The following is a 26,637-nucleotide window of genomic DNA, read 5'->3' as shown; positions in this document are numbered from 1 at the left end:
AACATCTGCAAACACCATCTAGTGTGCTGTATTTGCAATCTACAAATAATGGATTATTTCTGGATGTTGATAGCACAATTCTCCCCTCCCTTCTGCTTTCATATGCTGTTCTTTTATTTTTGCAGTATATGCCAAAATTTAATTCCATTTCAATCAGTGGATACCACATGCAAGAGGCAGGAGCGGATGCCATTCTGGAATTAGCTTATACTATAGCAGATGGCTTGGAGTACTGCAGAACTGGACTTAAAGCTGGCCTCACCATTGATGAATTCGCACCAAGGTGAGCTAAACAAACTTACAAGTACAAAACTCGTTTTTCATAAAACCCCTACTTTAACATTAAATGTTCTTCAGTATTTGTGTTCTCAGTCAATATTGGCAGCACTGTTATTGCAAATACATTTTGCTGCCATTTAAACTTTGCAAAAAACAAAACAAAACAAAACAACCTATCTGGTCCACGACAGTCCACATACTACATTTCTGCTAACAGACTGAATAAAATTCATTCAGAAGCCCAAGCATTGCCGATACAGTTGTAGCTTTAGGACTGCAGAATGTATCAAAAGCTCTTGCAATGTTATTGAGTCTTTTGTTATCTAGCATCACTTTGAAATATTTGAAAAAAAATACATGTTTAGCAAAGCAAAAGTTAAGGTATTTCAAGGAATTTATAATTGCATGTTTCCTAAAAGTGTCGTTTCATTTTCACCAGAATATTGTATCATTGTTTAGTTACTGCCAAACTGAGCAGAATCACAGTTTCAGTGTCTAGTCTTTTCTGATTTACACGTTACCTAAATATACAGCGAGTCTGAAGCAGATGTGGTTCCTGCAGCCTGTTGCATAGTCAAACTGTCGGAGAGAGTTGAATTAACCCCTCTTTCTGAGATTTGTGACAAAACTAAAGTGGATCATTTAGAAAAAGATCCAGCATTGTTGTCAGACTTTCTGGTGACAGAGACTGTAAGAGCCTTTGGCAAATTGTTCCAGTAGCTAATTCAGTGCATTTTTAGTATAATGAGTTTTATGGGCTTTTACTAAGCATATTTACTTTTATAAATCTTAGAAGTTATAAATAAAAAGGTAGATCAATTGGCGTGTTCCCTGATATGCTATCCAGAATTGAACTGATGTTGAATTTGGATTAAAATTGCCGGAAGGGTGAAAGCTTGCTTATAATCTGTAATGACTTCTCGTTTAAAGTAGTTTGTGAGTGATAGCTACACAGGAAGATTGTGTCCAGGAGAATTCCTGGAAACTAGAGCATCGTTGTCTGTATCGATGACCTGCTGGAGCACTGCTTCACCTAGGGATCCCCCAAACAATCCCTGGGGGCATTTTAGCAGTTCCAGCAACCAGTGGCACTGGCAAGAGGCACTGCCTGTTGCCTCTTGCCTTGCCTCTGGGCACCACTAGAAAGAGTCTGGCCCCATCCTCTTGACGCCCTCCCTTAAGATATTTGGACTTAAGATAAAGGACTTGTCCTTTACTAAAACAGAGGTTTTTAGATTAGTTTAAAGTTTTATCCTGTTCGTACTCTCTTATTACAGACTCTCCTTCTTCTGGGGAATTGGCATGAATTTCTATATGGAAATAGCTAAGCTACGAGCTGGGAGGCGGCTGTGGGCCCACTTGGTAGAGAAAATGTTTAAACCCAAGGATCCCAAATCTCTTCTGCTGAGAGCTCATTGTCAGACTTCAGGCTGGTCACTCACTGAGCAGGTTAGAAATGGGACCCTCATCTGTTTCCTGATTAAAATACGTTTAACTTCTGTGCCTTCGTTTAATTAATTTATTTATTTTCTTTGTGGTAGTATATGCGTGACTGATATGCCTCAGTCCTGCAGCAGAAGCTTTATCCTTCAGAGCTTTTCTTTTCCTTCCAGGATCCCTTTAACAACGTTATTCGTACTACCATTGAAGCAATGGCTGCAGTGTTTGGGGGTACACAGTCCTTGCATACAAATTCCTTTGACGAAGCTTTGGGTTTGCCCACGGTGAAGAGCGCTCGCATTGCTCGGAATACGCAGATCATAATACAGGAGGAGTCAGGGATTCCTAAAGTGGCAGACCCCTGGGGGGGATCTTACCTCATGGAGTGCCTCACCGATGATGTCTATGAAGCTGCTTTGAAGGTTAGTTTGCGTGACCTTTTATGTTTTGTGGGAGAATTTTAGGTATAGGAGTTTTAAGAGATGTTTTAAGGTACTGTTTGATATGTTGGTGGCTTCTTAAAGGGGAATTCTTACACTTATGCTTCAGTGATTTTTTTTAGTAAGTGAACTTTATAAAAACTCAGTGTTTAGAGAGAAACTTCAGCCTTTTGGCAGACTACCTTCAGAAAGAAAATAGCCCAATGTAGAATAAAATATAAAATTATCAAGTCTGAAGACTCCTGACTTTACGGGATCTCTGTTTCATATGTCAGGAAAAAAAATGGGGGTTCAAAAGTGGAAAGAGTCAAACCATCCTACGTAGGTACATGCCTACTTATGCCTATGGTTGTCTGCTTGAAACTTTAAAACCAGGGGTTATTGCAAGTGAAGTTTCATAGCCAAAATATAAAGGCCTTTGATGCTGTCCCCCATTAGAGCCTCATTGAGAACCTGTTGAAGTATGGGCTAGATGAGCAGACTGAAGTGGGTTGAAAACTGACGGAACAGGCAGACCCAGAGGGTAGTGGACAGCGGTACCAAGTCTAGTTGGAGGCCAGTAACAGGTGGAGTACCCCAGGGATCAATAATTGACAGTCCTGTCTATCTACATTAATGATCTGGATGAGGGGGTAGAGCACGCCCTCAGACAATTCAGGGATGACATGAAAGTGGGCGGGAGTGGCTGCCTCACCAGAGGCAGCTGTGCTGCCATCCAGAGGGACCTGGACAGGCTGGAGAGGTGGGCTGGCAACAACCTCATCAAGTTCAAGAAGGAGTCCTGCACCTGGGAAGGAACAACTCCGGGCAGCAGGATATGCTGGGGGCACCCAGCTGGAAAGCAGCTCTGCAGAAAAGGACCTGGTATACCAAAACCCGTAGCCTGAGATACAGAGAGAGGAAACACTTTTAGGAGTACAAGACTGTATATTTAAGTGTTGTAAGAACTTGGATGGTAGTGTAAGTGCAAAGCTCATTTTGAGAACTTTACTAATACTTTATTTTTCCCTTTATTTTTTTCTCAATCCTCTGCATTTCTCAGCTCATTGAGGAGATTGAAGAAATGGGTGGAATGGCCAAAGCTGTTGCTGAGGGAATTCCCAAACTTCGTATTGAAGAGTGTGCAGCCCGAAGACAAGCCAGGATTGACTCTGGTAGGGAGCAGGGTGATGAAAGAAGGGGAAACTCCCAGTAGAATACCTTTTTATAAAGTTTTTTTTTGCATGTGTTTGCTTTCATTTGTTTTCTCCTTAGTTTAGGAATAGCAGATTGCGAGTGATAAAATGGTAAGTTTTTAATTGAACATCAGTGAAAGCTTCTGGATATATCAGTATGTATGAAACTAGTATCAATATAAAAACAATCTTACTTGATGTATTGAAGACCAGATTAGACAAAGCCCTATAAACACTATTTTAATGGAGTACCTTGAGCCTGTGATATCTAATTACTTAATTTTTGGCATAGTATTTTTGGACTATGGCTCCTGTAACTTAAAACTGTGATCTCCAGCAGGTGGCAACATTGACCAAATCTGGCCAAATCTCTCATTTTGTCTGAGAAGTGCCCGTGTCTCCTGATGACTGGAAAAACCCAGTCATCTTGTATTAGAGGAAGGTTCTTTGTGATTATAAATATGCACATATAATAAGTATATGTGGAGGTGTGTATATGTATAAATATGTACAAATTTACATTTGTATATGTGTAATAAAAACATACATGTGCTTATTACCTCTTTTTGTAGTCTGCATTCTGGTAACAGTCCAGTAGCAGAAACTAGGCTTAACTGGAACATGAAATAATTTATATACACTTAAGTATTTTTGGTGGTGATGTTTGTTTGTTTTGGAGGATACATTTGAAGCAGGTTTTATTGCTTTGAAGAGTGAGAGCGTAGTAATGTTATCAAACACTGCAAATAAAATGATAGTTAAGTCCATACTGGCTGAAAACTAAAATCCAGTTTTTGAACATAATAATTTAATTTTTATTCACATGGAGTAATTTTAAGTAGGAACTTCACTTTCTTATTTGTCTGCTAAAATAAGAAAAGTAAATGCAGAGCAGTGTAGAAGACCAGTATCTTTGCTTAATCCTGTAAAATTCAGTTACATAATCTTAAAAAGAGAAAAATAGCTGATAAATATTAGTGAGTCACTACTAAGTGAGTTTGTAAGATAAATATTCTATTTCAAATCTTTTACCTGCCTACTATTCACTGACTGTTCATGCATTTAACCATCTCTTATCATAAAACACGGAAAATAGACTTAAGTCCTTCTTATCATTTATTTAAGTATTTGAAGCGTATATAGTTATAAAGTAAAGCACTACATTATATTGCTCAAAATTTTCTTGTTCTATAATTATGGTGCCCTTTCATAGTAGTTTGCAAACGTATTCTAAGTTTCTGGTGTTTCCACTGCAAACAGGGTCTGAAGTAATTGTTGGAGTAAACAAGCATCAGCTAGAAAAAGAGGAGACAGTTGAAGTTCTGGCTATTGATAATACTTCAGTCCGTAGCAAGCAGATCGAGAAGATTAATAAGGTGGGAACTACCTTCTTAAATATTAGAGTCATTACAATTGCAGATAGAACCTGAGTAAATGTTACAGGAAGGTGGCTTCCTGAAAACATGACCCTCAAATTTCTGAGGACACAGTGGTGTTTAGTGGAGAAGCTGGATTTCGGTTCATTAAATTCAGTGCAGACTGCTGGAAAACCCCAAGAAACAAAGCATTAAAATTCAAACAAAAATGTTCTGTTCATTGGGTTTTAATCCCTGTCTTTAGATAATCTCATGAGTATATAAATAACCTTTCAAAATTGAGAAATTGACATTTTCTAAAACTAAGATAGAAAATAGCTATGCAGTTTTGCTTTAAAAACACGTAATGCTTCTTACTCAGACTGAATATTTTTTTTCTGCACTTCAGGTGAAGGCTAGTAGAGATCCAGCAGCAGCCCAGCAATGTCTTGCAGCTCTAACACAGTGTGCAGCTACAGGTGAAGGCAATTTACTGGCTCTTGCAGTGGAAGCAGCACGTTCAAGGTACTGGGGATGAGGGTGAATATCCAACTGCTGAGTAAAAACTGGTTGATTGTTTTCATCTTTCAACTCTTCTTGACTACGGTGTCAGCAAAGTTGGTTTCTCAAGATGTTCTGTTTCTTTTCTTCAGAGATGGAAATAAATAATGGCTGCAGTTTGAACTTGTAAGATAGATGATTACGTTTCACACTCTGTTACAGTTATGCTTTAATTTCTCATAAAGAACAATGGGGATACAAAGCATCTCATCTGAAATGATGTTGTTCACGCACCTTGTGTTGTTTAAGGCTCAGACTCTTAGCAGTTTCATCATGTAACTAGGTTTCTCAGGCACCCTGCAGTTTCATAGGTCAGGGAGCTTGAGAAGTGTCTGACATGTTAAAATGGATATGCGCAGTCTTAATATAGTCTGTTGCTTCATCCTTCCTTGCACCAGAGCTTGGTGTGAAAACATTTTTGGATTGAGAAATAAGTTTCCTTAGTCAGGCAAAGATGTAAAAGATGCTCTTAAGTAAAGCAGTGAGACATCTTTTAGAGTCCAGTGGGAATGTGTACTTTTTTCACCTAAGGTGAAAGTCTTAAAGTCTTAAAAGACTCTTCTCGTTCCTACATCAAAGTAAGCATCAGTGCCTAGAATATGCCTTATCCACCTGTTCTTTAATTAACTAAATGCCCCAGAAATTAACAAGCCAAATCCACTCCTTATTGTGATACACTCCTGTTTTTTACTGTAACTTCTCTAATTTCTTCATTCATTTTCCTGGAACACTAACAGCCATACTTTGAATACATTTTGTCCCATGGAGAGTTTGTCACAATGCTGCTAGCAGCATGTCTACCTGTGCTTGTCTGTGTATTGTAGGGGTTACTGAAGGGTCGTGTTGGATTTACCAAGGATTCGTGTCTTCTCTACCAAAATTGACAAATTAACTGCTAGTTTCTCTCCTTAGGGACTTTGTTTTTATTATTTTTAAAGGCCTTCATGGGCTGCAGCTCCCCTTTATAAGTTGCAAACAAAATAAAACATCTCTGCCCTGAAACTAAGTAGTCCAAATACAAGATGTGACCACAGAATGAAGTTGTCATGATGTCTGATAAAGAGCATTTAAAGGAGGGTTGTGAGCTCTGTGAACATTTACAAGGAGCACCTTCTATTAAGGGCAACATGGGAAAAGATTTTCAGGTGAGCACATTCATCCTTGACAAGTAGTAGACAAAGATGGACAAAGGCATGAAGCGCATGTGATGCTGCTTCTTGGTCTGCCCAGTCTGTGTCCTCATAGTGCTTTGTCACCTGATTACACACTGCTACCTCTCATTGCTTGTGAAATGCACAGAGAGGGTGGCAGTAATGATTGAACAGACTGAAGGTGACAGTCTTAACAGGCACATTATGGTCACTGACTTTCTGATATTTGTGCAGCAGTCCTCTGCAGCTGAAGTACAGAAATTCATAGGACACAGACAGCAGTTTATGTAGAAACACACTGTCCTTGCCACCAGACATCTTCTAAGGGCTACAGGCTAATAAAACATAAAACAGATTTTATAGTTAATTTTTGGTCTTTATTTCAAAATGATAGATTGACTTAAAACCGTAGATTAGGTTGTAAACTACCTGTTATCCATCAAAACAAAGGTGTGAACGAAATGTTGTTCCACACAAGACAACTGAGTGACAGTCATATGAAGGAAACACAAATTTATAAAATAAAGGCACAGTGACTTCTGTTCTCTCAGGTTTGCATAATTGTTTAGTAGGGTTTTATCAGCGTGCATAGAAATAGCTATAAATTAATAATAAGAATTAGAATAATTAAGTTTTACAATACTGAGATGATAACAGTCATATCTAGAACAAAATATTGCTGTAAAGGTAAACAGAAATGGGAAGGGTTTTGTTTATCCAGATTGTAAAGAACTTGTCTAATGTTATGATTAGCTGATTAAAGAAAAATATTGTCATTAGAAATATGATTTTAATCATGTTAAGAAGAGAGGCTGTATTGCTGGCAGCTGACAGCTGTCCCACTGTGCATATGTAGATGGCACCCTCTGCAGCAGGGCTAAGAACTAAGGAAAGATTTTTATTTTTTTAATATTGGTTGGAAAATAGTAGGACAACACTCGAGTAGTTTAAAAGCAAAGCTATTATTATTTAGGAACTGTGAATTTTAAGGGTTTCAGGGACTTAGGACAGAATTTCTGAAGTACTCTAAAGGGATTTTAGAAGCAGCATTTACAGAAGAAAGAAATGTATTTCAGTTTTTGTGCAGTACACAGTTAACTTAATCCCAGCCACCAGATTATACTTCAATAAAGCTGGTAGTCCAGACCCTTTCTTTTTCACCTGTTACATGAAATTTTTATTCACTCTTCCACATGGCAAGAACAGAAGAGTACAATACAAGTATACTTACATGTGCTGCACTTCAATTTAAAACTGAAGTTGTGCTCTTACACTTCTTTTGCAAAAGAAGAAGGGGTGAAAGATGTATTGAAATTCAGGGTTTTTTCCAGAAGAGAAGGCGCACGTTCAGCCATGGACAGTGTTTACACAGGAGGAAGTTGACAGTGTTTATGCATGGGATGTGTCTATGTCAAGCTGCAACCTGTGACATCTAGCACTCTGAGACAGGGTCAGTATTTCTAGATACTATTTGTCAGTCTGCTGCAAACTCACTGTTCAACCTTGGGGAAGTCACTTAAACTAACACGTTAGCCTGCTTTTCAATTATTTTTTTAGTACTATCAGATAACAGGAGTATTAATCTGATTATGTAGATGTCCTGAAAAACGAAAAACAGTAGCAGCGAATAAAATCTGAAAACTGCTGTACTTCAGGTAACGCTTCCTAAGCTGTCTGAGATTCCACACCCTGTAAAAATGAAGAGTATCACATAGTGATGTCAGTGGGTTCTGCTGCTATCATGGACAGGTTGCTTTGTACTTAGCGCTTGTTAAAGAATTACTAACTCATAAATTTGAAGATAGTATCAGTCGAAGTCCCATTCACACACAGCCTTCCAGATAATATAAATTTGATGTTGCTTTGCATTGGTTGCTTTTGTCAGCTAAGAACCTCTTGAATCCAGATATAAACTCCTTACTGTGCTGAGGAAGACAATGGATAAAAGCAGAGAACTTTCAAAATATAATTCCAGAAGGTCATGGGGAGGGAAGATGACAAAAAATGATCGAGCATGTATTAATGAGTAAAAAAAGTGTGTTCCAGCACGATGCTCTCTTCTAGACAAAGCAGGCCAACCATGTAGCGATACATAGAAATAAGAGGCCAACTTCAGGCATGTGCATTGCAGATCTCATCTATATGTTCAAGATAGAATTTCTGCGGTTTTATATTAGTTTAGTTAGAGATTATAGAATCATAGAATCGCGGAGTGGTTTGGGTTGGAAGGGACCTTAAAGATTGTTTTATTCCAACCGTGCTGCCATGGGCAGGGACACCTCCCACTAGACCAGGTTGCTCAAAGTCCCATCCAACCTGGTCTTGAGCACTTCCAGGGATGGGGCACCAACACCTTCTCCTCCTGTAGCCTTCTGGCCACGCTGCTCTTGATGCAGCCCAGGTACAGTTGGCTTTCTAGGCTGCAAGAGTGCATTGCTGGCTCATGTTAACTATGGTTAAGTTTGAGTATACAACACATAAGTAAAAAAGCAAAACAGCTGGGCAGTCGCAGAAAGTAAAACACCTCACTGAAATGTACTGAATCATTCTGTTAATACAGCAGAAATCCATCTGTTATATTGGAAGTGTGGCAGATTGAGCAGGGTAGGAGTCAGGTAGTACCTGCTGGAAATGCAAACAGCAGAAGGAAACCTGAGTACAATTCTGTTGGCCAGAAGTTGTATCTTGTACAAAAGTCCTTTGAGCATTTTGTATTAAAAGATTTGGGGGATGCTTAAACTAATTTCACTTAAGAGTAGCTTATAGTTAAATGTAATATGACAGGGAAAAAATGTGAATTTCAGGGGTTTGAAAAGTGTTTAGCAGTAGCCAAATGGATAGGGTTTGGTCTCTGTATATATAAGCTTACTTTCAAAGTGTTTTGGAAAGGTGCTATTTGTCTTCCTTTCACTTTGACAAAGTTTGCAGCAAGTCATACTTGTGCTTGGTACAAATTCTTTAATCTTTTTCTATTCAAATATAAGCTAAAATAGTTTTACTGAATATATTGATGTAACATTTCATCCGGCGCTTAGTGGCATACCATAAAATGATTATACAGTACCAACTCCCAGTTAATTTCATACCAGAAGAAGCTTGGTGTGAAGGGACTACTTGGTGAACTGCTCTTTCTCCACAGATAAGTTGTTTTTCCCTTCCAAGTAAATTTCTTTTTCTTAATATTTAGGTGGGGGCTCTTTTGTTATTGTATCACAGCATTGTCTTTTTGGTTCAAGTCCGCATGATAGATTTTACACAGAAAGGTGGAATCCATTAAGCACAAGATTTTAAATGCTTTACAACAGAAACTGTTATTTCTTCTGTTTATATGAGAAGGCAGCAAAACCTGGTTTGCTTCTGGCAATTGTGCTACAGCGGTAAAATGGTTTATTTCTAACACGTACAGTGTCTCCAGTAGCAAACAGAGCTTGTAACTTGCATGTAAATGGATTTTCCTAACTTCCTCTGCATCTCAATGGATAAAAGAGCTATGTCAGAAGAAGAAGAACAGTAAGTACTTAAAATATAGGCAGTAAGGTCAATGCAAACAAATTCCAGTAAACAAGTTAGGTTGCAGTCTGCTTTTGGGTATTTTCTTCTTTTTTTATTCTCTTGATTTATATTTTTGAGTTTGAGTCCAAGTGCAAGATCATGCAATCTGAGCATTAAAAAATTCCCAGTTGAGAAAATTCGATTTGCTGAAATATTTTGCTGTGCAACAGTCCCAGTTGCCTTGTCATATATAAAGTCACTTCTCACATCAGCAAAACCATGCTTTCTTAAAAATACTCTCGCATGCTCTATTAGTGGATGAGTCAGATGTTCAGAGTTGTAGGACCACAGGGGAAACGAGTGTAATTGAATTTACTCCTGTAGCAAGGCAAATACTTGGGCCACTGCCAGTGATTTCTGTATTCTATTCTCATAGAAGCCTCCTGATAATATTAATACTCCTTGTCTTAGGTGCACCGTTGGAGAAATAACAGATGCGATGAAGAAGGTGTTCGGAGAGCATAAAGCCAGTGACCGAATGGTGAGCGGAGCTTACCGCCAGGAGTTTGGAGAGAGTGATGAAATTCTTCATGCCATCAATAGGTGAGAATAGCTTCCCAGGAAGCCTCACGTAGCCTTGCGTTTAGTCCATGAGGTGTATGTTCCGCTACTCACTGTGCCCTAAAAAAGCATTCCCCAAATCCCGAGTTACATTCCCGAGAACAAAACAACCGCCTGCACAGGCCTTCTCATGCCTATAAGCAAGTAATCAGGATGAGAAGAAATAAGTGCAATAAGAGAAGAGTTAAAACTTAATTTAATTCTATGTGCTTGTAAACAAAATCCACGAAGCTGACTCTATACTTTGAGGATTTTGTTCAAATAGGCAGCCTTGGGATTAAGAATCTGAGAAACACTGCATGAGATCTCAATACATTGGATTGATTTGTTTGAAACCGTGTAATCATACTCTCTACAAATATTTCCAGCAATTCATATTTGCAAAACCTGGTTTGGGGCAGGCCATAAATTGTTCCTGCACCTTCTTTCTTACTGTTTTTAACACTGTAAAGCTAAAATATGTCTGGATATCCACGCACAGCTTTCAGCCTATGGTTGTTACTTACTCATGTCTCTAGGGAGAAAACATCAGCGGATGGCAGTATGTGTGAAAACACCAACTATTTGTGCCTTTTGGCAGCTTCTGCCTTTAGTGCTGTCCTCTTTCTTGGGTGAAGAGACTGAATTGCTATAGTGGGCGGCAGTGTAACATGGATCAATGCTTATAAGTCCCTACTGTCTTGGGGCTTATCTTAAAGTATCTCTTAAAAGGGAATTTCTTGATGGCTTCGCAGTGGTAATGTTTAGCTTGATTTGAAGGTAGCTGTGCTGGGAGATGACACCATCTTTTCTTATTTCAAATGTTTAGTCTGAATTTAAGCGTTTGTAATTATGCCTTTATATGAAGCAGAACTGATGCCTTGAGAATAAAGATCCAGCTCCCTTTTTATATATCTGCCTCTATGTCAGAGGTCATATGAACCGGTTGTGCACATGCTAATGAAACTTCGCTACATGTCACGTTTGCACAGGCCTTCAAAAGTGCGTTTTCACTCTTGCCCCACTCTTAACTCGAGCCCTGGGTTGCAGTGCCTCAGGTGGTATTAGTAGGGCAGGCTCTGGAGCACGTAAGAGCTGGTTTTGTTGGAAGGGAGCATGTGGGTGGGTAAATAAGAAAACAAGAATATGGGAATAAAAAACAATAGAGAAGGATTTTAAGACATTACAGATCAATTCGGATACCAACTTTGGTGATACTCTTAACAGTCCTTAGGAATAGAGAAGGAAGGCCCAACTCCTATAGGTTGTCAAATAAAAGCTTTGTCAGTCTGCTTCCCCCAGTCACCTTGATATAATTCCTTTTTAAGATGTCAGTGTCGTTTTTTTGTGTTTTTTTTTTTTTTTTTTTAACTATTCTTACATAATGCATGTTGTCCTGGCATCATCTCCTGAGGCTATTTAAATCTGTGCTGATAAATGCTTTCTCTTGAGTCATTCTTTTCCCCAAACTAAACCAATGGATTCCTACAGTGATTAACGCAGCTGTGTCAGGCACACCAAGTTCGTACAACTCCATCCTTAACAGAATGCTCAGAACAGTACAATATGAACAAACTCATGTTAGTAATATTTCTAAAAAACAGTTATCTTAACATCCCACTCAAGGACAGATCGTGGCAGTACACGGATAATGAGAAGCGAGGTGAAAGATTAATCTCTGAGCCTGTGATTACAAGGTCACTTTAATTCAACAGAAATCCGAACTGCCACCAGAAGGGAGCACACAGGAAGGGGAACGTGGTAATCCTTTTCTGCACAGTTTTGTGCCCTGTTGTTTTGTGCCTTTGTTTGTGTGTAAGACCCAACTCAAGCCTGTGTGCCATGCATACTTTTGAAATAATTGGTCATAATTATTCTTAAAATCTAAGAATTGCATTTAAGTTAGTTGTAAGTCAGCTCATTAAATCCTCAGAGAATGCAGTGGTTTTTTCCATTGCAAAGCAGCAGAGTAGTAGAGTGGTTTTCTTCAAAAAAGAATGTTTTATTGTTCAGGATAGTAAATACAAGAAATTGGTTATTAATCGCATAACATGAATATTAAAATAGTGTGCAGACTACATAAGCAAACCATGAATTGAAAGATTCTTTGGTATGATATAAAGAAATTATGCTACAATTGCAGCCTATGATTTATTTATTTATTTTTAATTTGTGGAAATGCTTTAGTGAATCTCAGTGACTTACAATGATACAATACATGTTTTCAATCAGAGTTAACAAGTTCATGGATCGTGAAGGGCGCAGGCCTCGTATACTGGTTGCAAAGATGGGTCAAGATGGCCATGACAGAGGAGCTAAAGTTATTGCTACGGGATTTGCAGACATTGGCTTTGACGTGGACATAGGTCCCCTCTTCCAGGTATGACTGATTGAGCGGCGTTTCAAATAGTGTGATTTTTTTTTTTTTTTCCTCCCTAATGCTTGCTGAAAAATCAGGCTGGGACTATTGTCATGTAATCCTATTTCTGTACAGACACCTCGAGAAGTGGCCCAGCAGGCAGTCGATGCGGACGTGCACTGTGTCGGTGTGAGCACACTTGCAGCAGGTCATAAAACTCTTGTGCCTGAGCTCATCAAAGAACTGGATGCCCTCGGCCGGCCAGACATTCTTGTCATATGCGGAGGTGTCATCCCACCTCAGGTACGTGTCAACGTTATTTCCATCAAGAATAGGAGACCGCTTTAATTCAGTCTGAGCTGTTTTTAGCCATTTCTTATATTCTCTGAATGTCAGAGGTGATTTACTGTGCTGAAGGCTGCCGTGCACAATCGCCAGGCTCAGCGCAGATCTGCGGGGTGGTCGCAGAGTGCTGTCAGGTCTCCTCGGTCTGCTTTTCTGCACACCGTGTCCTGGTTTAATTTGCGTTGTTTATTGGATGGAATATTAAGTTGTGTTATGAAAAGACTAGCCTCAGGGGGGTGTTCTTTATGCTCTGTTGTTTTTGATTACCAGTATCTTGCATAATATTGGTGAAGGCTAGCTCCTGTCTGAAGAGAATTTATGGCTACCAGTAACAGTTCTGAAGAGGCACAGCTAGCAACTAAGACACGTGGCTGGGCCCAGCATCTGTAGGCTACACATCTTAGTCTCTCTTTAGCCTCTCTTCAGTTTCCCTGTTGTCAGGATTAGTGTTGCCTCTCATTCCCTCTCCTTAACTATTTTTCCTAAACTGTTGAACAGTTGTTTGGATTCCCTTGCAGTCAGATCTGTGCCTTTCTCCTGAAATTTTCAGTAGCTCATCCGCAATGTGCCTGGTTGTGCCACCTTTAGGGTCATCTTCTGTCTAGAGATATTTGCATACAAATCTTTTGTTATTCCCCTCTCCCAGACTTCTTTCTTCAGCCAATCAGGTAAGTGATCAGGAAGAACAAACTTTTAAAGTGAACAAACAAAACTCACAGTATTTTTCTAAGCAATAAACTGTGTTCTGTCCAGTATCTCTCAATAGGATGCTACTAGCCTTCGGTTGGAAAAGGTGTATATCCTGTAGAGAAGTAAGAGAGAGTATGTAACTGCTTCCTGTTTTTTTTTTTTTTTTTTTTTTTTTTTTTTGAATTTCAGGACAATCATAAAATCAGAGTTCCTTTGATTGCAGAAGACCACTAGCAGTCACCTGTTCAAAGCAGCATTTTCAAAATCAGAAGTTAGATCAAATTTAGATTAGGTTATTCTGGGTCACATCCAGGTGACTTCTGAATATTTTCAAGCATCTGACATTAGTCTGATAGTAAACAAAAGACCTTTCCTGTGAATGTTTTTTAGTATTTCTTTATTCCTCCAACTATTTTTTTTGCCATTTCCCGTGATGCTGTGCTGCCTCTCTCTGGGAGCTGATGCGTGTGTTTTCTTAGGCCCAGCATGCACGACAGAGCACACAGCAACTGTAAAAATCAATTTTCTGTTTCAGTGTTAATTATGGATCTTACATTTCTTTCTGGACAGGATTATGACTTCCTGTACGAAGCGGGCGTTACCAACGTGTTTGGTCCGGGGACTCGCATTCCAAAAGCAGCTGTCCAAGTGTTGGATGATATTGAGAAGTGCCTGGAGAAGAGGCAGCAGTCTGTGTAATGCTGAAACCTAACACAACTCAGCCGGCCTTATATTAATCACTTACAGAATGTAATCATCAGCAAGGGATGGCCAGACACATACCTTTGGTTCCACTGCCCTCTGGCCTGGTGTTTTGTGCTTTCTAAGAAAGTTGTAAATTCTCTGCTTGTTCTGTTTGAGGGTTATTTATATATTTACGCACAAGATAATTTTATCTCTAGAACTACAAATTCAAAGAATTAATGAAGTTCAGTGGGCGGGGTTTTTTTTGTTTGTTTTGTTTTTCTTTTCTTTTTATTTTTCCCAGATATACTGATAAATAAAATACATGTTCTAGCTCTTTGGTTGGTCTCTTGCATGCAGATAACTTCTTTTGAATTTTTAGACTCATGCATTTGGCAGGCATTGCAGTCTTCAGGCAAAATCACTAAAGTTCAGAAGAGATGTGATTGAATCTAGCAGCACTTTGATGTTAATGTTAATTTGACTTAACACACTTTAGAAATGTATTAGTAGATAAGCCATATTTTTTCTAAGTTCGTTGTTTGTTTAATAAGATACAAACACTGTATCTGGCCGTAACTCACATAGGAGCAGCAGTGCACCTTTGCCCTGTTTACACCACCCTCCTTCCCTGATATTTCACTATTTCTCACGTGAAGTTCATTTCAGTGATCATTCTCCCTTAGTTCTGTATTTTTGTCCAGCATTGCTCATGCTGTCCCTGTCTACTCAACAGTTTGACTTTCTTCAAGTAAATCGATCCTAAATTCTCACCATTTTTGCCTCCCCTCCAGAAGGAATTGGATTTATACATGGGAAGAATCCTTTGTGGAATCCATACAGTGCAAATGGGGTGTGAGTGGTTTTGGGGGAGCATTCTCTGCCATTCTGGCCCTATTCTACTCCATTTTGACTTGTTGCTCATCGTATCATAACATGAAACTACAGCCTCTCCGAGATAATGCTCATATCTGTCTTAGGATGGAAGAGGCTGTAGCACACTTACAAGGTTCAACACCATCATACTGTTTTTCAAAATGAGGTTTTCTGCAGGTGGCTGGAAATTGCAGATCAAATCAATAGCACTGTATCTTCACTTCAAAGATTGAAATTGATGAGATCTTTACTTAAAGTAAGCTTTTTTTATGGGGCATGTGCACCCATAGTCTCACACTGCTCAGAAACAAAGAGGTTAATTGATTTGCTGTTTTCTTCTCTGTCTTTCTAATTAAGGTTAAAAGTATTGATCCCAAACCAGACTTTAGGCTTTAAAATTCCATGGAGGTTCATCCTCAACTATTTACAGGTATCTGATTCTCTCCAGGAAAGATTGTTGTAGTTCAAGCCAAGATGTACAGAAAGTGACAACAATGGAACTACTCCCTCATGTCTTTGCACAAGCCTTCTTGCCTGCCAACTGGAAAATCGCATTGCTGCAATGTTGGTGACGTCTAAATGTTACGACGCTGGTTTCATTCATTTCTTCTAGTTTCTAGTTTTCTAGCTTCTCTGCTCTTCGGTAATGTGTGTCATCTACCTGTGTTTGCCTTGCAGATTCGTTTTTTTTTTTTTACACTCTAACAATCGTAAAAATCTGCATCTTGTTCCCTTTGAGATCAATAAAAAATTTCCCGCCAACTTCAATTGGAATCACTCCAGGCCTTTAATGCTGGCAGGAGGGCCCTTTCAAGCTCTAGATTAGGACCTGGTAACATACATTGATTCTCTCTTGTCATATCAAGGTTGGAAAACAAAATTGTGAATCTAGGGAAGGAATGGGCTTCTCACCTGATGTGCAGTATTTGTATTAGGCCCTTTAAGGAAAGAAAATATTGAAGTGAACAGAGTTCCCTTTGAGCTAGTCATCAGTTCCCTGCCTAAGCAGAGATTTCTTAGGGGATGACAAGCTAAGATGGAACATGCTTTTCCCATATGTTCCCTGCTGCTGGAGCAGCATAGCGATGAAGATGGTGCTCACTGCTGACAAGTTAATGTCAGGTTGTCAGCCCTCGTTGCTAATGGTGAATGGTTACCAGCTAACATCTCATGCTGCACTCACTCAGCAACTGGCTGCTTTAAAAATGCAGCAGTGTTCAAGCTAATGAAAAAATGGGTTAGTGCAGAATCAAGTAGGTATTCTGTAAATACACTGAAACATTTCATTTCAGAATGAGTATTTGGGGCATATTTCAGGGCAAAATGATAATAGTGAACCGTCTGACTAGACACTCAACTTTCCAGTAGGAATGAGCAAAATGGCAGCATGTTGCTGCATAATTAATTTCCTTTAGGAAGTTTCAAAATACTCGATTTTTTGTATACATAAGGTAGTTTCTGTTTTGCAAAGATACAAGAAATAGAGAGAGGAGCACGGGCTGGAGATTTGGACATCCTAATTATAAGAATCAGCTTACTGCAATGCACAGTCTTTCATGAAATAAGCTGAAATAAGGCAAAAGCTTGAGCGTAGCACCAAGTTCCAGGCCAGTGCCCTAACTTTCCTCTTGACTGACATTTGTAAAGTAACCTCCGGAGCATGGTAGATGGATCCTATAGAGTTAAAAACACCCTATGGGAATGGCAATCTGTTTTTTTTTTGTTAGTGTTTCACAACTATCAGGACTGGTGCTTTCACGTTTGGATTAAGTTGTTCATTGAACAAAATGCTTTACAGGACGAGCAGCAAAACCACCTATTGCGTGGATAGGAGAAGTCAAGAAAGCTTAAGTGACTTGCCCGAAGGGGCACGGTATTTATTACTGGCAAGGTGATGGAGCGGAACCCAAATCTCCCCAGTGTTAGCTTCGTGCTCTAACTGCTAGAACAATGATCTCTCTGAAATAAATGATTCTTGTTCTGAAATGAGTCACGTTCCATTTTACAGAAGGGAAAACTGACCCTGAACAGAAGTGAGCTAGTTCTGTATGGTACTCCTGTGCCTAGATGGGTAGAAGCCTGCCTAGAAGGCTTTTTTTCAAAGGCAGGCATTGTGTTCCAATTAATTTTAATGCAAATCAGGGTGATATGTGTGTTATCCAACTTTATATGTCATCATCTGAGCTGGGTAGGGAGCTCCGTTTATCCTTACTGGAAAGAAAGAGGCATTTCCAGGGCGCAATTCATCCTTTCTATACTAGCTTTTCTTTCCTCTGACTGTCTTTTACAGTCAAAGGTGATGACTGACTGAGATGTGGATGTCCCCATTGTAAACTTCTGCAGTTTAGTGAGATAATTCCTAGTGTCTGAGTGGCTTTTTACCTTAAGTGTTTGTATCAGGGGATGACTGCACTGGTGACTGCAAGCACTGAGGCCCCGATTCACTCCTGAGTGAACACATGCATTCTGCTTCAGCGTCGTAAAAGATCACTTGGCAGCACTGTCCAGGGCTGGGTAGAAAATACCATGAAATGAGAGTTATGATTAGACTGTAATTTAACTTCATGACACTTAAGAAAAAAAAAAAAAACAACAACAACAGTCCCCTGGGCTTAATGTACTTGCTTTCCTAGTGCCCTGGTCCAAGGGCAGCCCTGCTCTTTGAACTGTTTCTCTCTGTAACATAAAGCGATCTGAAATACGAAATCTCTGTAATGGATAAGTTTTGATTTCCTTCTCACTGAGTCTGGAAAAGGAAAAAGGGATTTGAACCGTATTTGATACATGATACCTGGATTATGATTTTTTAAAAAAATAAGTACATAAACAAATAACTAATTAGGCTGTTAAAGCATTACACTTGAACAATATACAGATCTTTTGGCTTAACAAAGATTTTGTCTGTATAAAGTGGCATGTTGTTCACGTCACATACCCTTTAAAAGCATTTGCAAGTGGATGCGGACCTGTTCTACTCCCAGATTTTTCACAGAAGAAGCTCACATCTCATTACATTATTAATGTGCAGGCCATTGGTCCTTTCACAGATCTGCAGCTACCAGATGGGGATGCATACTTCGCTGTTTATTTCAAACACGAGCAACTGAGCAAGTGAAAACAAAAACTTCGAGGTGGAAGATGATAATTAAAATACAGTTTCATTTTTTTCCGAACAAATTACATTTTAAAGCTGAAAAAATGCTGATAATTGACATTTGCTGATAATTGACAAATGCAGATAATTTACATTTACCCTTTCCAGCACGTTCACATTTTCTCCACCCCTGGACACACTCCTTTGAACCCTCTTTGTTTTATTGCTATTGTCCCTTTTGTGATTCCTTCTGCCATAGCCCTCCCCCAGCTCACTTGCAGAACACTCCCCAACCTCTTCTATTCTGTGATCTTTTGCTTCAGCTTCCACGTGCTCTCCTCATTACTGGTTTTTCCTCCTGCTCTCCACATCCCTCTTGCCTTGTTCTTTTTCCTTACACGGTCCCACCACGGGCTGTTGGATGTGGCTGTTTCCCAGAAGATGCTTCGCCCCATCGCACGGGGGACAGCAGGAGCCAGCAGCACAAATCTGAGCACAGTCTCATTCCCTACAGAGCATGCGAGTGACAACCTGGGACGAGATAACATCATCCTGGAGGCAGCATCAATTTAGGAATTGTTCACAACTTTTTACAAATAAACCTAGCTTAATTTAGTAGAATATTTATGAGAGTTGGCAATGCTGCCAGTAGCAGGAGTTCAGAAGAATGTGAGCTCCTTAAAGTTTCCAACCCCTCAACTTAGTTGTGGAAGTGCTTAATCCTATTTTTTAATCCTGTTCTTGGCCTTAACTGAAGTTTATAAAATGAAACTAATTATTAGGGTTTGATCATGGTGGAAGCTTTTTAAGAACTATTAATTTCTTGTTTAAATTCATGCTTAAAAGAATTAAAATTTCTTGTTTAATTTCTTGTTTAAATTGTTTCTGTTCCAAATCTGCCTTTGATTTAACTTTTCGTCTTCACCAAACCTATGGCAAAGTGAGATGTGACCAACTGAGCAAGCAGCTGAGCTGTGATAATCAAGTGCGAAATTCCCTTTGCTAAGAGATTCCTTCACTTCTCATCGTGCTGTTTGGGATGTACAGAAGGCTCTGTATCTTTGCTGGCTGCCACATTCCCACCCACCCTCTGCAGACCAAGGCTGCTTGATTAATTTTTGAGCTTGCAAAACTGGAACTGAGCAATCTGGTCTGGTGGGAGGTGTCCCTACCTGTGGCAGGGGGTTGGAATTAGGTGATCTTTACGGTCCCTTCCAACCCAAACCATTCTGTGAGTCTGGGATTTGAAATATACCTCTGAGGGAGCAAGGAACTGTTGATCACTTTAAGATATTTTGACACCAACCACTTCATCATCTTTTCCTGGCTGTATTTCTTCTACCGGTATGGTTTTCTGCCTGTATTCCTGGAAAGCTACATTCTCAGTTGTATTTATTTGGTAACACTTTGCATTCAACCTAGAGTTTTCTCTGACGGCTGTTTTACTGACAGAGCCAAGAGTTTCCAGATAGATTGCATTAAAAAGTCAAAAGCATGAGAAAATAATAATAATAATAATAATAATAATAATAATAATAATAAATCCTCTTTTAATTATAGCTGTTTCCCTGAAAATAAGTGCGACCAAAGCTGATTATGGTCTTGTTTAATACCTAAATCTATCTATTTCCTCTAAAGTGGAAATTCTTGAAAAAATAGCATTTTCTTTTTGTTGTTGTTGTGTACCTTAAAAATAGTAATTGGGAGCTGTTTAAAAATATATACTTAAACCTCAGCATCTGACATAAGATATTCAGGGACAACCCCATATTCTGCTTTCCTTCTTATTTGGACCCACGAGTGCAGCAAACTCTTGACCTATGTTCTGAAGCACGGTGGCGTTTCAGTGAGCTGCAGCTCCCTGGTTCTCCACCTTCACAGCGGAAGAGAGACGCACGTTGTCCCTCCCGCTCCACATCATCGAGACAGGGTTTTCAGCGGAGTTGTCGGTGCTGAAGAAATGCAGCCGCCAGCCCCAGCAGCACTGCAGTTGTTTAATTTCGCGGCGGAAAGTTTTGCTGAAGATGTAGTAAATGAAAGGGTTGTAGGCGGTTGAAGATTTGGCAAACAGGCACGGCAGCAGTGTGACGATGGGCTGCAGGGAATCGCTGGAGTTAAATATGGACCAGAAGCTGGCTGCTGCATACGGTGTCCACGAGCTCAGGAACCCAACCGAGATGAGCACGGCCATCTGCAAGGGAAACACGGCTTCAGTCCTCGGCTGGTAAAAACCAGGCACGTGGTGGGTGGAAGAAACCACGCCTGCCCTAGATGAAATACCTGAAACAGCTGTGACGTGAGCATAGGTGACAGATATTCTCTTATTCCCACCTGGCAGATACACACCGTGGGATTCCTGCCTGGCAGGCAGTTGTTCTCACCTCCTGACTGCCTGCAGTGTGTCACGAGAGAAGCAGCCCGAGCAGAAAGCACAGCCTGTCGACTCCCTGGCCTCTGGAGTCAATTTTGCTCTTCTGTGGGAAATGAGCAACCTAAGTGCTTATTAAAAAATAATGTTATATAAAAAACAAAACCAAAAAAAAACACCTGTTTCCATAGGAAATTTCTGTGTAGTTCTCACTCTGAATAACCTCTCAGTCAATTAAAAATAACTAGAAAGACAGGACAAGGCCTCCACCCCAGCTACAGCATGCATGGATCCAACAGCTATTCCAGCAGGACTGGAAATCTGTATGTCCAAGACAATCATGGGTGTAACTGTCTAAAGAAGGTTTGACAGCCTGCATGGTACCTATGGCGTATTATCCTGAGGGAGCTGGGATTGTTCAGCCTGGAGAAGAGGAGGCTCAGGGGCGACCTTATCGCACTCTACAGGTGCCTTAAAGGAGGCTGTAGAGAGGTGGGGGTTGGTCTGTTCTCCCACGTGCCTGGTGACAGGACGAGGGGGAATGGGCTAAAGTTGCGCCAGGGGAGGTTTAGGTTGGATGTTAGGAAGAACTTCTTTACTGAAAGGGTTGTTAGGCATTGGAATAGGCTGCCCAGGGAAGTGGTTGAATCACCATCTCTGGAGGTCTTTAAAAGATGTTTAGATGTAGAGCTCAGTGCTATGGTTTAGTGGAGGACTTAGTGTTAGGTCAGAGGTTGGACTCGGTGATCTTGGAGGTCTCTTCCAACCTAGACGATTCTGTGATTCTGTGATCCTGATCATGCCACTGAACTGACAGTGTATGGGCAAGACTGGAACCACACCTCCATCTTTCACCAATACCAGACAAATGTCATGGTTATGAGCAGACTGGATATGAGCAGAGCCAGTTCTCTGCAAGCTCCAGATTCCTGCAGACTCTTCTCATCACTGGGATAACTCACCAATGTCAGCTTCTTCTCCAGTTTCGCTGCGTTAGGGATCCTGTCGATGTTCTGGATCTCTTGGTATGCCTTATGAACCTTCCAGGCGATTCCCAAGTAGCAGGCGATGATGGTCAGTGCAGGCAGGACTGTGCACAGGAGGAACATGCTCAGGATGAACGAGAAGCCGTTGGAGGAGTTGTGGAATTTGCTCCAAGCTATTGTACACGAGATGCCAAATGGCTCGGGGCCGTAGTAGCCCCAGCCTACCAAGGGCAGAATAGCCCAGAGCAAGGAGTAGAGCCAGATGAAAGCGATCAGGATGCGGACAGTGTTCTTGGTGATTTTGTTACCTGCAAGAAAGAGGAAGAGCAAGTCTATATGGTTCTTACCTCAGCCACAAGTGGGGTTTGTCATGAGGCCTCCAGCAGAAGGACACTGACTATAGATATGCCTGGGCTGCTGCTGCAATTCCCTAATGGGTTTTCTTGAGAAATAAAACAGGCAGAGTCCATGGGTTGGGCGAGACACGAGTGCAGCCCTCAGTGCTGATTTAAAGTTTGCTAAGTCAGGCAGCTTTACAAGATCAAGCTGACCCAAAATGTACCACGATCCCAAACCGGGAATGCCAGAACACTCCTTCCTCTCAAGTTTCAGTACCTCTGCTTGCAGACAAATAGGAAGATAAGACAGTCTGGTCCAGTAAAACACTTAGGATCTCCACCCTTAGGTTGTTTCATTTGGTATTACTGAGAAGTGAAAAGCTTCACTGTTTAACAAGGAATTCAGTCAGATCCTTCTAGGAACATTAGAGGTTTGCTATTGAAGTAAAGGTTGAGACTTATTCCTACAGCTAATGAACTGATACTCCACACCATATTCAGCAAAGTGCCCCCTGAACACCATATCCCAAACACCCCATTACCAGGTTACCAGAGACGTGATTACTTACTGTTAGTTTTGGAGGAATTGGTAACAAGGAACCGAATCACGGCCATGGCACACAGCGTCATCATGCTGCAGACACCAAAAAGGAAACCCATCAGGGCGTAGTACATGCAGGACGCATCTCCTCCCAGCCAGGCATGGTTCCAGGCGGATGCAATGGCCAGCGGATACATGCTGATTGCCATTCCAATATCTGCCACTGCCAAGTTGACCGTAAGCAGCTCCGGGGACTTCAGGAGGGAGGAGCGCTTCACTGCTGTAGCGAGGACGGCTGAGTTTCCCAGGATGGTCAGGATGGCTGAAAGGGAAAAATGAGCACACATAGTAATATCATACAGTTAGCACACCCACGAAACGCCTGGCTGTACAAAAGATGTGAAAAATGCCAGTTAGCCTGGGACTAAAGCCTAGAAGGGAGGACATACTGGGAGGCTTGCCAAATTTTGTATCTTCCAAGCCGACGCTGCGTTGTGCTGATGCTTTGAAAACACCCTGGTGTGTATCTGCTGTGCCCTGCTATGAAACCTTGCGCTTGAGCTCAAGGAATCTCAGAGAATGAGATCTCAGTGTCAGCCCAGCAGTGTCACCTGGAGGAGGTGAGGGTGCTACGCAGCTCAGGATCCTCACCACGGCATCCGCTGTGCTGCTTCAGCCACCTTCAGGCTGCAACTCCTGCCTCCCCGGCAGGCTGGCACTTCCCAGCCAGGCTGTGTTTCTGCTGCGGAGCTGCTAGAGCAAAGAGGGCTTCAGATTTCTGCTTCCAGCCTTCTGCAGCACATTAAGTGCTGGCCAGCCTTGCCGACTGGGGGAAACGTTGTCATTTGAAGAGCAGACCGTATCTTGTCCCTTCCCATCACCATTTACTCCTCTCCCTGCTCCATGCTCTACATCCCACCTGCTCTCTGTGGCTCCTATCTCACATAAATAACCCAAACCCATTCTCTTAGAGTAACTTGCACAGCATAGCATCCAATATCATGGACCTACCCACCTCCACTTTTCGTCGATAATACCCCCACTTACTTTGCCTTCCTATGGAAGCACTCCAGCCAGTGGGACACTCGCTGGCCCCCTCCTCCCATCCAGTCCCCTCCGCTTTCCCAAACCTTCCCTCTTTGCAGCCCATCTCCCACCGGAGCCCCAGCACCAGCCTGATGGGGGCTCTGAGCCGCCTCACTGGTCCATACGTGCTGGCCGGGCAGCTCGGGGGCAGTGCTGGCCAAGCAGCCGAGCATCCCTACGAGCTGCAGTTCGGACTCCCCCACTCTTCTGGTGGTCTCGGGGTGCAGTGAGACAAAGCACAGAAATAGTTTTGCCAGAGGCGTGCAGCGGACCAGAGGCTGCTTTGCAAAGGGACCTGTTGGACATGCATTATTCAGACGTGCCGCAGGGCTTCAAAGCATTCATGACAACTGTGTCAAAAGTCCACGTAGCAACCAACTCCTTTCTTCATTCTCATTTTCTCATCAAAGGTTTTCCTGAGAAAGTGTCCTCTAAAGTCAGAAATGAAATAAGGAAACAGAAACAGATCCTGGCGTGCTCCCTCGCAGCTGGGAAAGCAGGAAGGCTGCATTTGCTCACAGACAACACACGAATGAAGTGCCCACGGAGGAACGAATCGAGGGACGTGCAGCAGAACAGAATAAATGCATTAGCATAAATCCACGAGCGGGCACAGACGTCAAGAGAGAGACTTAAACAGCACAGAGGGACCAATCTGAGACCCAGACTCCTTCCTTCCTTCATCCACTTGCTAACCCCACGTGCTCACTCAGCACCTCTGTCTCTGCCTGCAGAATTCCCAGGGGTGCCCCGGGATGCCTGCAGCAGCTGGACGTGGAAGGACTTGCTGGCAGAGAGCAACCGGTGGCGTGGTGGCAAGAACCCTCAGAGCCCTCTCCTGCCTGACGGCAGCCACAGGCTGGGACATCGCCAAGCTCTGGGAGGAAAATGAGCACAGATCACACCCGCGAGAGCTCTAACCACTACCCACGAGGGAGGAATTCGCCCTTCCTCTTACCATCAGGTGTAAACTTCCAGCCCCCAGCCCCTACCTGAGCTGCATCTACACATTTCCTTCTCTGTAAGAAAGCAGCTGACACCCCGACTTGGAGCAAAACGACCCCCTTTCACTGTTTTGCAGGTAGTTATTTTTCTCACGCTGAGTTCCCCTCTGCTGCCAGCACAACGGAGGGGACAGCAGAGTGCAGGGCAGTGCGTGGAGAAGCGTGCAAGAGGTGAGGTGTGAAATCCTAAAGCCAGCACTGCTGCCAAAAGCCTTTCTAGTAATGCACATACAAATATACACCGGTCTTTCTTAAATGTATCCCAGGCAGGGTTTTCAAACGAGCTGAAGGGGGACAGCTACTCACATCTCGGTACAACTCAGCTGTAAAAAAACATTTCAGCTCCTCTCCAAACTTACAGCTGCAGTAAACAGATCACCTGGGCACAAGCAGCAAACAGGCAAGAAGGAAAATGCTTAACTAAAGCCATGCTGGGGCTGACTGGCACATAGCGCCGCTTGTGCTTCATTGTAAATCTGCCTTCAGCAGGGCAAACGGGCCACCAAAAACAACAACAACAACAAAACCGAAGTGCTATTTGGAAACTCTTCGCTGTTTTATGCCAGTTTATCCTACCACGACACAGGTGCTTCATGCGTAACGAAAAGCCTCCCCCCTACAAAGGTCACAACAAAGCTGCTCTCCCTGATCTCACAAACTGGGAGCCCCATCTCTCTGCTCCCAGGCTGAGATGAAGCATAAGGGGCAGGAGACTTATTTCGATGCTAGCATAAGGGGCAGGCGACTTATTTTGAGTACTTGTGATGCCACGGAGGCAAACCTGTGCCGGCAAGCCTTCAGCATCACAACAAGGCATTGCAAGGCTGAGAGCAGAGCTCGACCCAACTGGAAGGCACTAAGCAGGGGAAGATGTAGGAACAGATTTTCCATCATTTCCCTCCAGCTTCCCCCGGAGCAGCCAGTGCTGACCGCAGCATGGATGGGGCGGCCCCGTCCTGTCCATCCCGAGGCTTGAAGCACACCCAAACTCGGAAGGCAGAACTCACCTATGAGCAGAAGAAAGACTCCAGCTCCGTAATCCACTACCGGGTGGAGTTTGGAAATGTAGTGCTCCTCCATGGTCCCCTCTGCAAGCAGGTGGAGGCTTTAAATGACAGGGGAGGTGACTGTAGGGACAGAGAGGCTCTTCCTCATGGTTTGCCTGCTGAGAGCCGGGCAGTTGGGTGCTGGCAGTGCGCAGGGACCCTTCTGCTGCCTCCTCTCTCCTTTTCTGCGTGGCAGGGGAGAAGCCTGGAGTGAGAGAAAGGCTCCTTCCCTGGGGAGACGGAGTGAAGGCTGGGCACAGCCCCTGCCACGGTCCCGCCTGCCTGGCAGAGCATCTCCCCAGCCAGCCCCTCCTCTCACGCCGCTTGCCTTGTCAAGCAACTTGACAACCTGAATCCCCTCGGAGGGCCATCGCTGAGCAAAAACAATTGCTTTTCAACCATCAGCAGCCTTGGGAAATAAATCCAGGCAGAATGAAGGAAGGGAGGGAGTTTTGCTGTCCAGTTGCGTGGCTGTGTAGAGGAAAGGCAAGGTTGGGACGGGGGGATGTCTGGGTTGAATTATTAGAGGAAAGCTGTTTGCTGCAGGGGTTCAGAAGGCTCGCAGGGCCACTGAATGAGGGATTTTCAGAGCTGCCTATAGGACAAGTGGTACAGGCTCATCGGTCCATTTACATGGGCAGGTCTTGATTTACAGGTCCATAGTTGCAATGCCATTACCTTGACTTTTAGCCCAGGCAGCACCCAGCCACCACATTGAAGAGCTGAT

At 42.2% G+C, this 26,637-nt stretch overlaps 2 protein-coding genes across 3 annotated transcripts in view; one reads left to right on the top strand and one right to left on the bottom strand.

Annotated features, from left to right (window-relative positions):
- MMUT (methylmalonyl-CoA mutase) overlaps positions 1–14,908 on the top strand; it is a 20,135-nt gene extending 5,227 nt beyond the window's left edge. Inside the window, exons 4-13 of the mRNA XM_080587429.1 lie at positions 126–283; positions 1,557–1,728; positions 1,893–2,141; positions 3,202–3,313; positions 4,595–4,710; positions 5,099–5,214; positions 10,365–10,496; positions 12,726–12,873; positions 12,988–13,155; positions 14,458–14,908. Of these exons, the coding sequence (XP_080443555.1) occupies positions 126–283; positions 1,557–1,728; positions 1,893–2,141; positions 3,202–3,313; positions 4,595–4,710; positions 5,099–5,214; positions 10,365–10,496; positions 12,726–12,873; positions 12,988–13,155; positions 14,458–14,586 (1,500 nt within the window). The 3' untranslated portion in view covers positions 14,587–14,908. The remainder of the gene's footprint in view (positions 1–125; positions 284–1,556; positions 1,729–1,892; positions 2,142–3,201; positions 3,314–4,594; positions 4,711–5,098; positions 5,215–10,364; positions 10,497–12,725; positions 12,874–12,987; positions 13,156–14,457) is intronic.
- On the bottom strand, positions 14,549–26,637 carry LOC308193149 (opsin-5-like). 2 transcript variants are annotated; one of them, XM_080587431.1, is made up of 5 exons: positions 25,872–26,637; positions 22,803–23,096; positions 21,872–22,203; positions 20,360–20,732; positions 14,549–17,957 (listed from the first exon to the last, which is right to left on the bottom strand). In XM_080587431.1, exons 1-4 carry the CDS (start codon positions 25,942–25,944, stop codon positions 20,385–20,387), a joined length of 1,047 nt encoding a protein of 348 aa, XP_080443557.1. In that variant the 5' UTR covers positions 25,945–26,637; the 3' UTR covers positions 14,549–17,957; positions 20,360–20,384. The 2 variants fall into 2 exon arrangements, with proteins under 2 accessions (XP_080443557.1, XP_080443556.1); XM_080587430.1 differs by having other exon boundaries at positions 14,549–20,732.

The sequence above is a fragment of the Anser brachyrhynchus genome (genome assembly GCF_964034855.1).
Source record: "Anser brachyrhynchus genome assembly, chromosome: 3".
In the NCBI taxonomy this organism is placed as follows: Eukaryota; Metazoa; Chordata; class Aves; order Anseriformes; family Anatidae; genus Anser; species Anser brachyrhynchus.
This window is presented reverse-complemented; position numbering and strand designations above follow the sequence as displayed.

Coding starts and splice junctions, on each gene's coding strand:
- LOC308193149 (XM_080587430.1), bottom strand. CDS start 25,944: ATGGAGGAGCACTACATTTCCAAACTCCACCCGGTAGTGGATTACGGA. Junction 23,097..25,871: donor AGTCTTTCTTCTGCTCATAG/GTGAGTTCTGCC, acceptor TTTCCCTTTCAG/CCATCCTGACCATCCTGGGA. Junction 22,204..22,802: donor CAATTCCTCCAAAACTAACA/GTAAGTAATCAC, acceptor TCTTTCTTGCAG/GTAACAAAATCACCAAGAAC.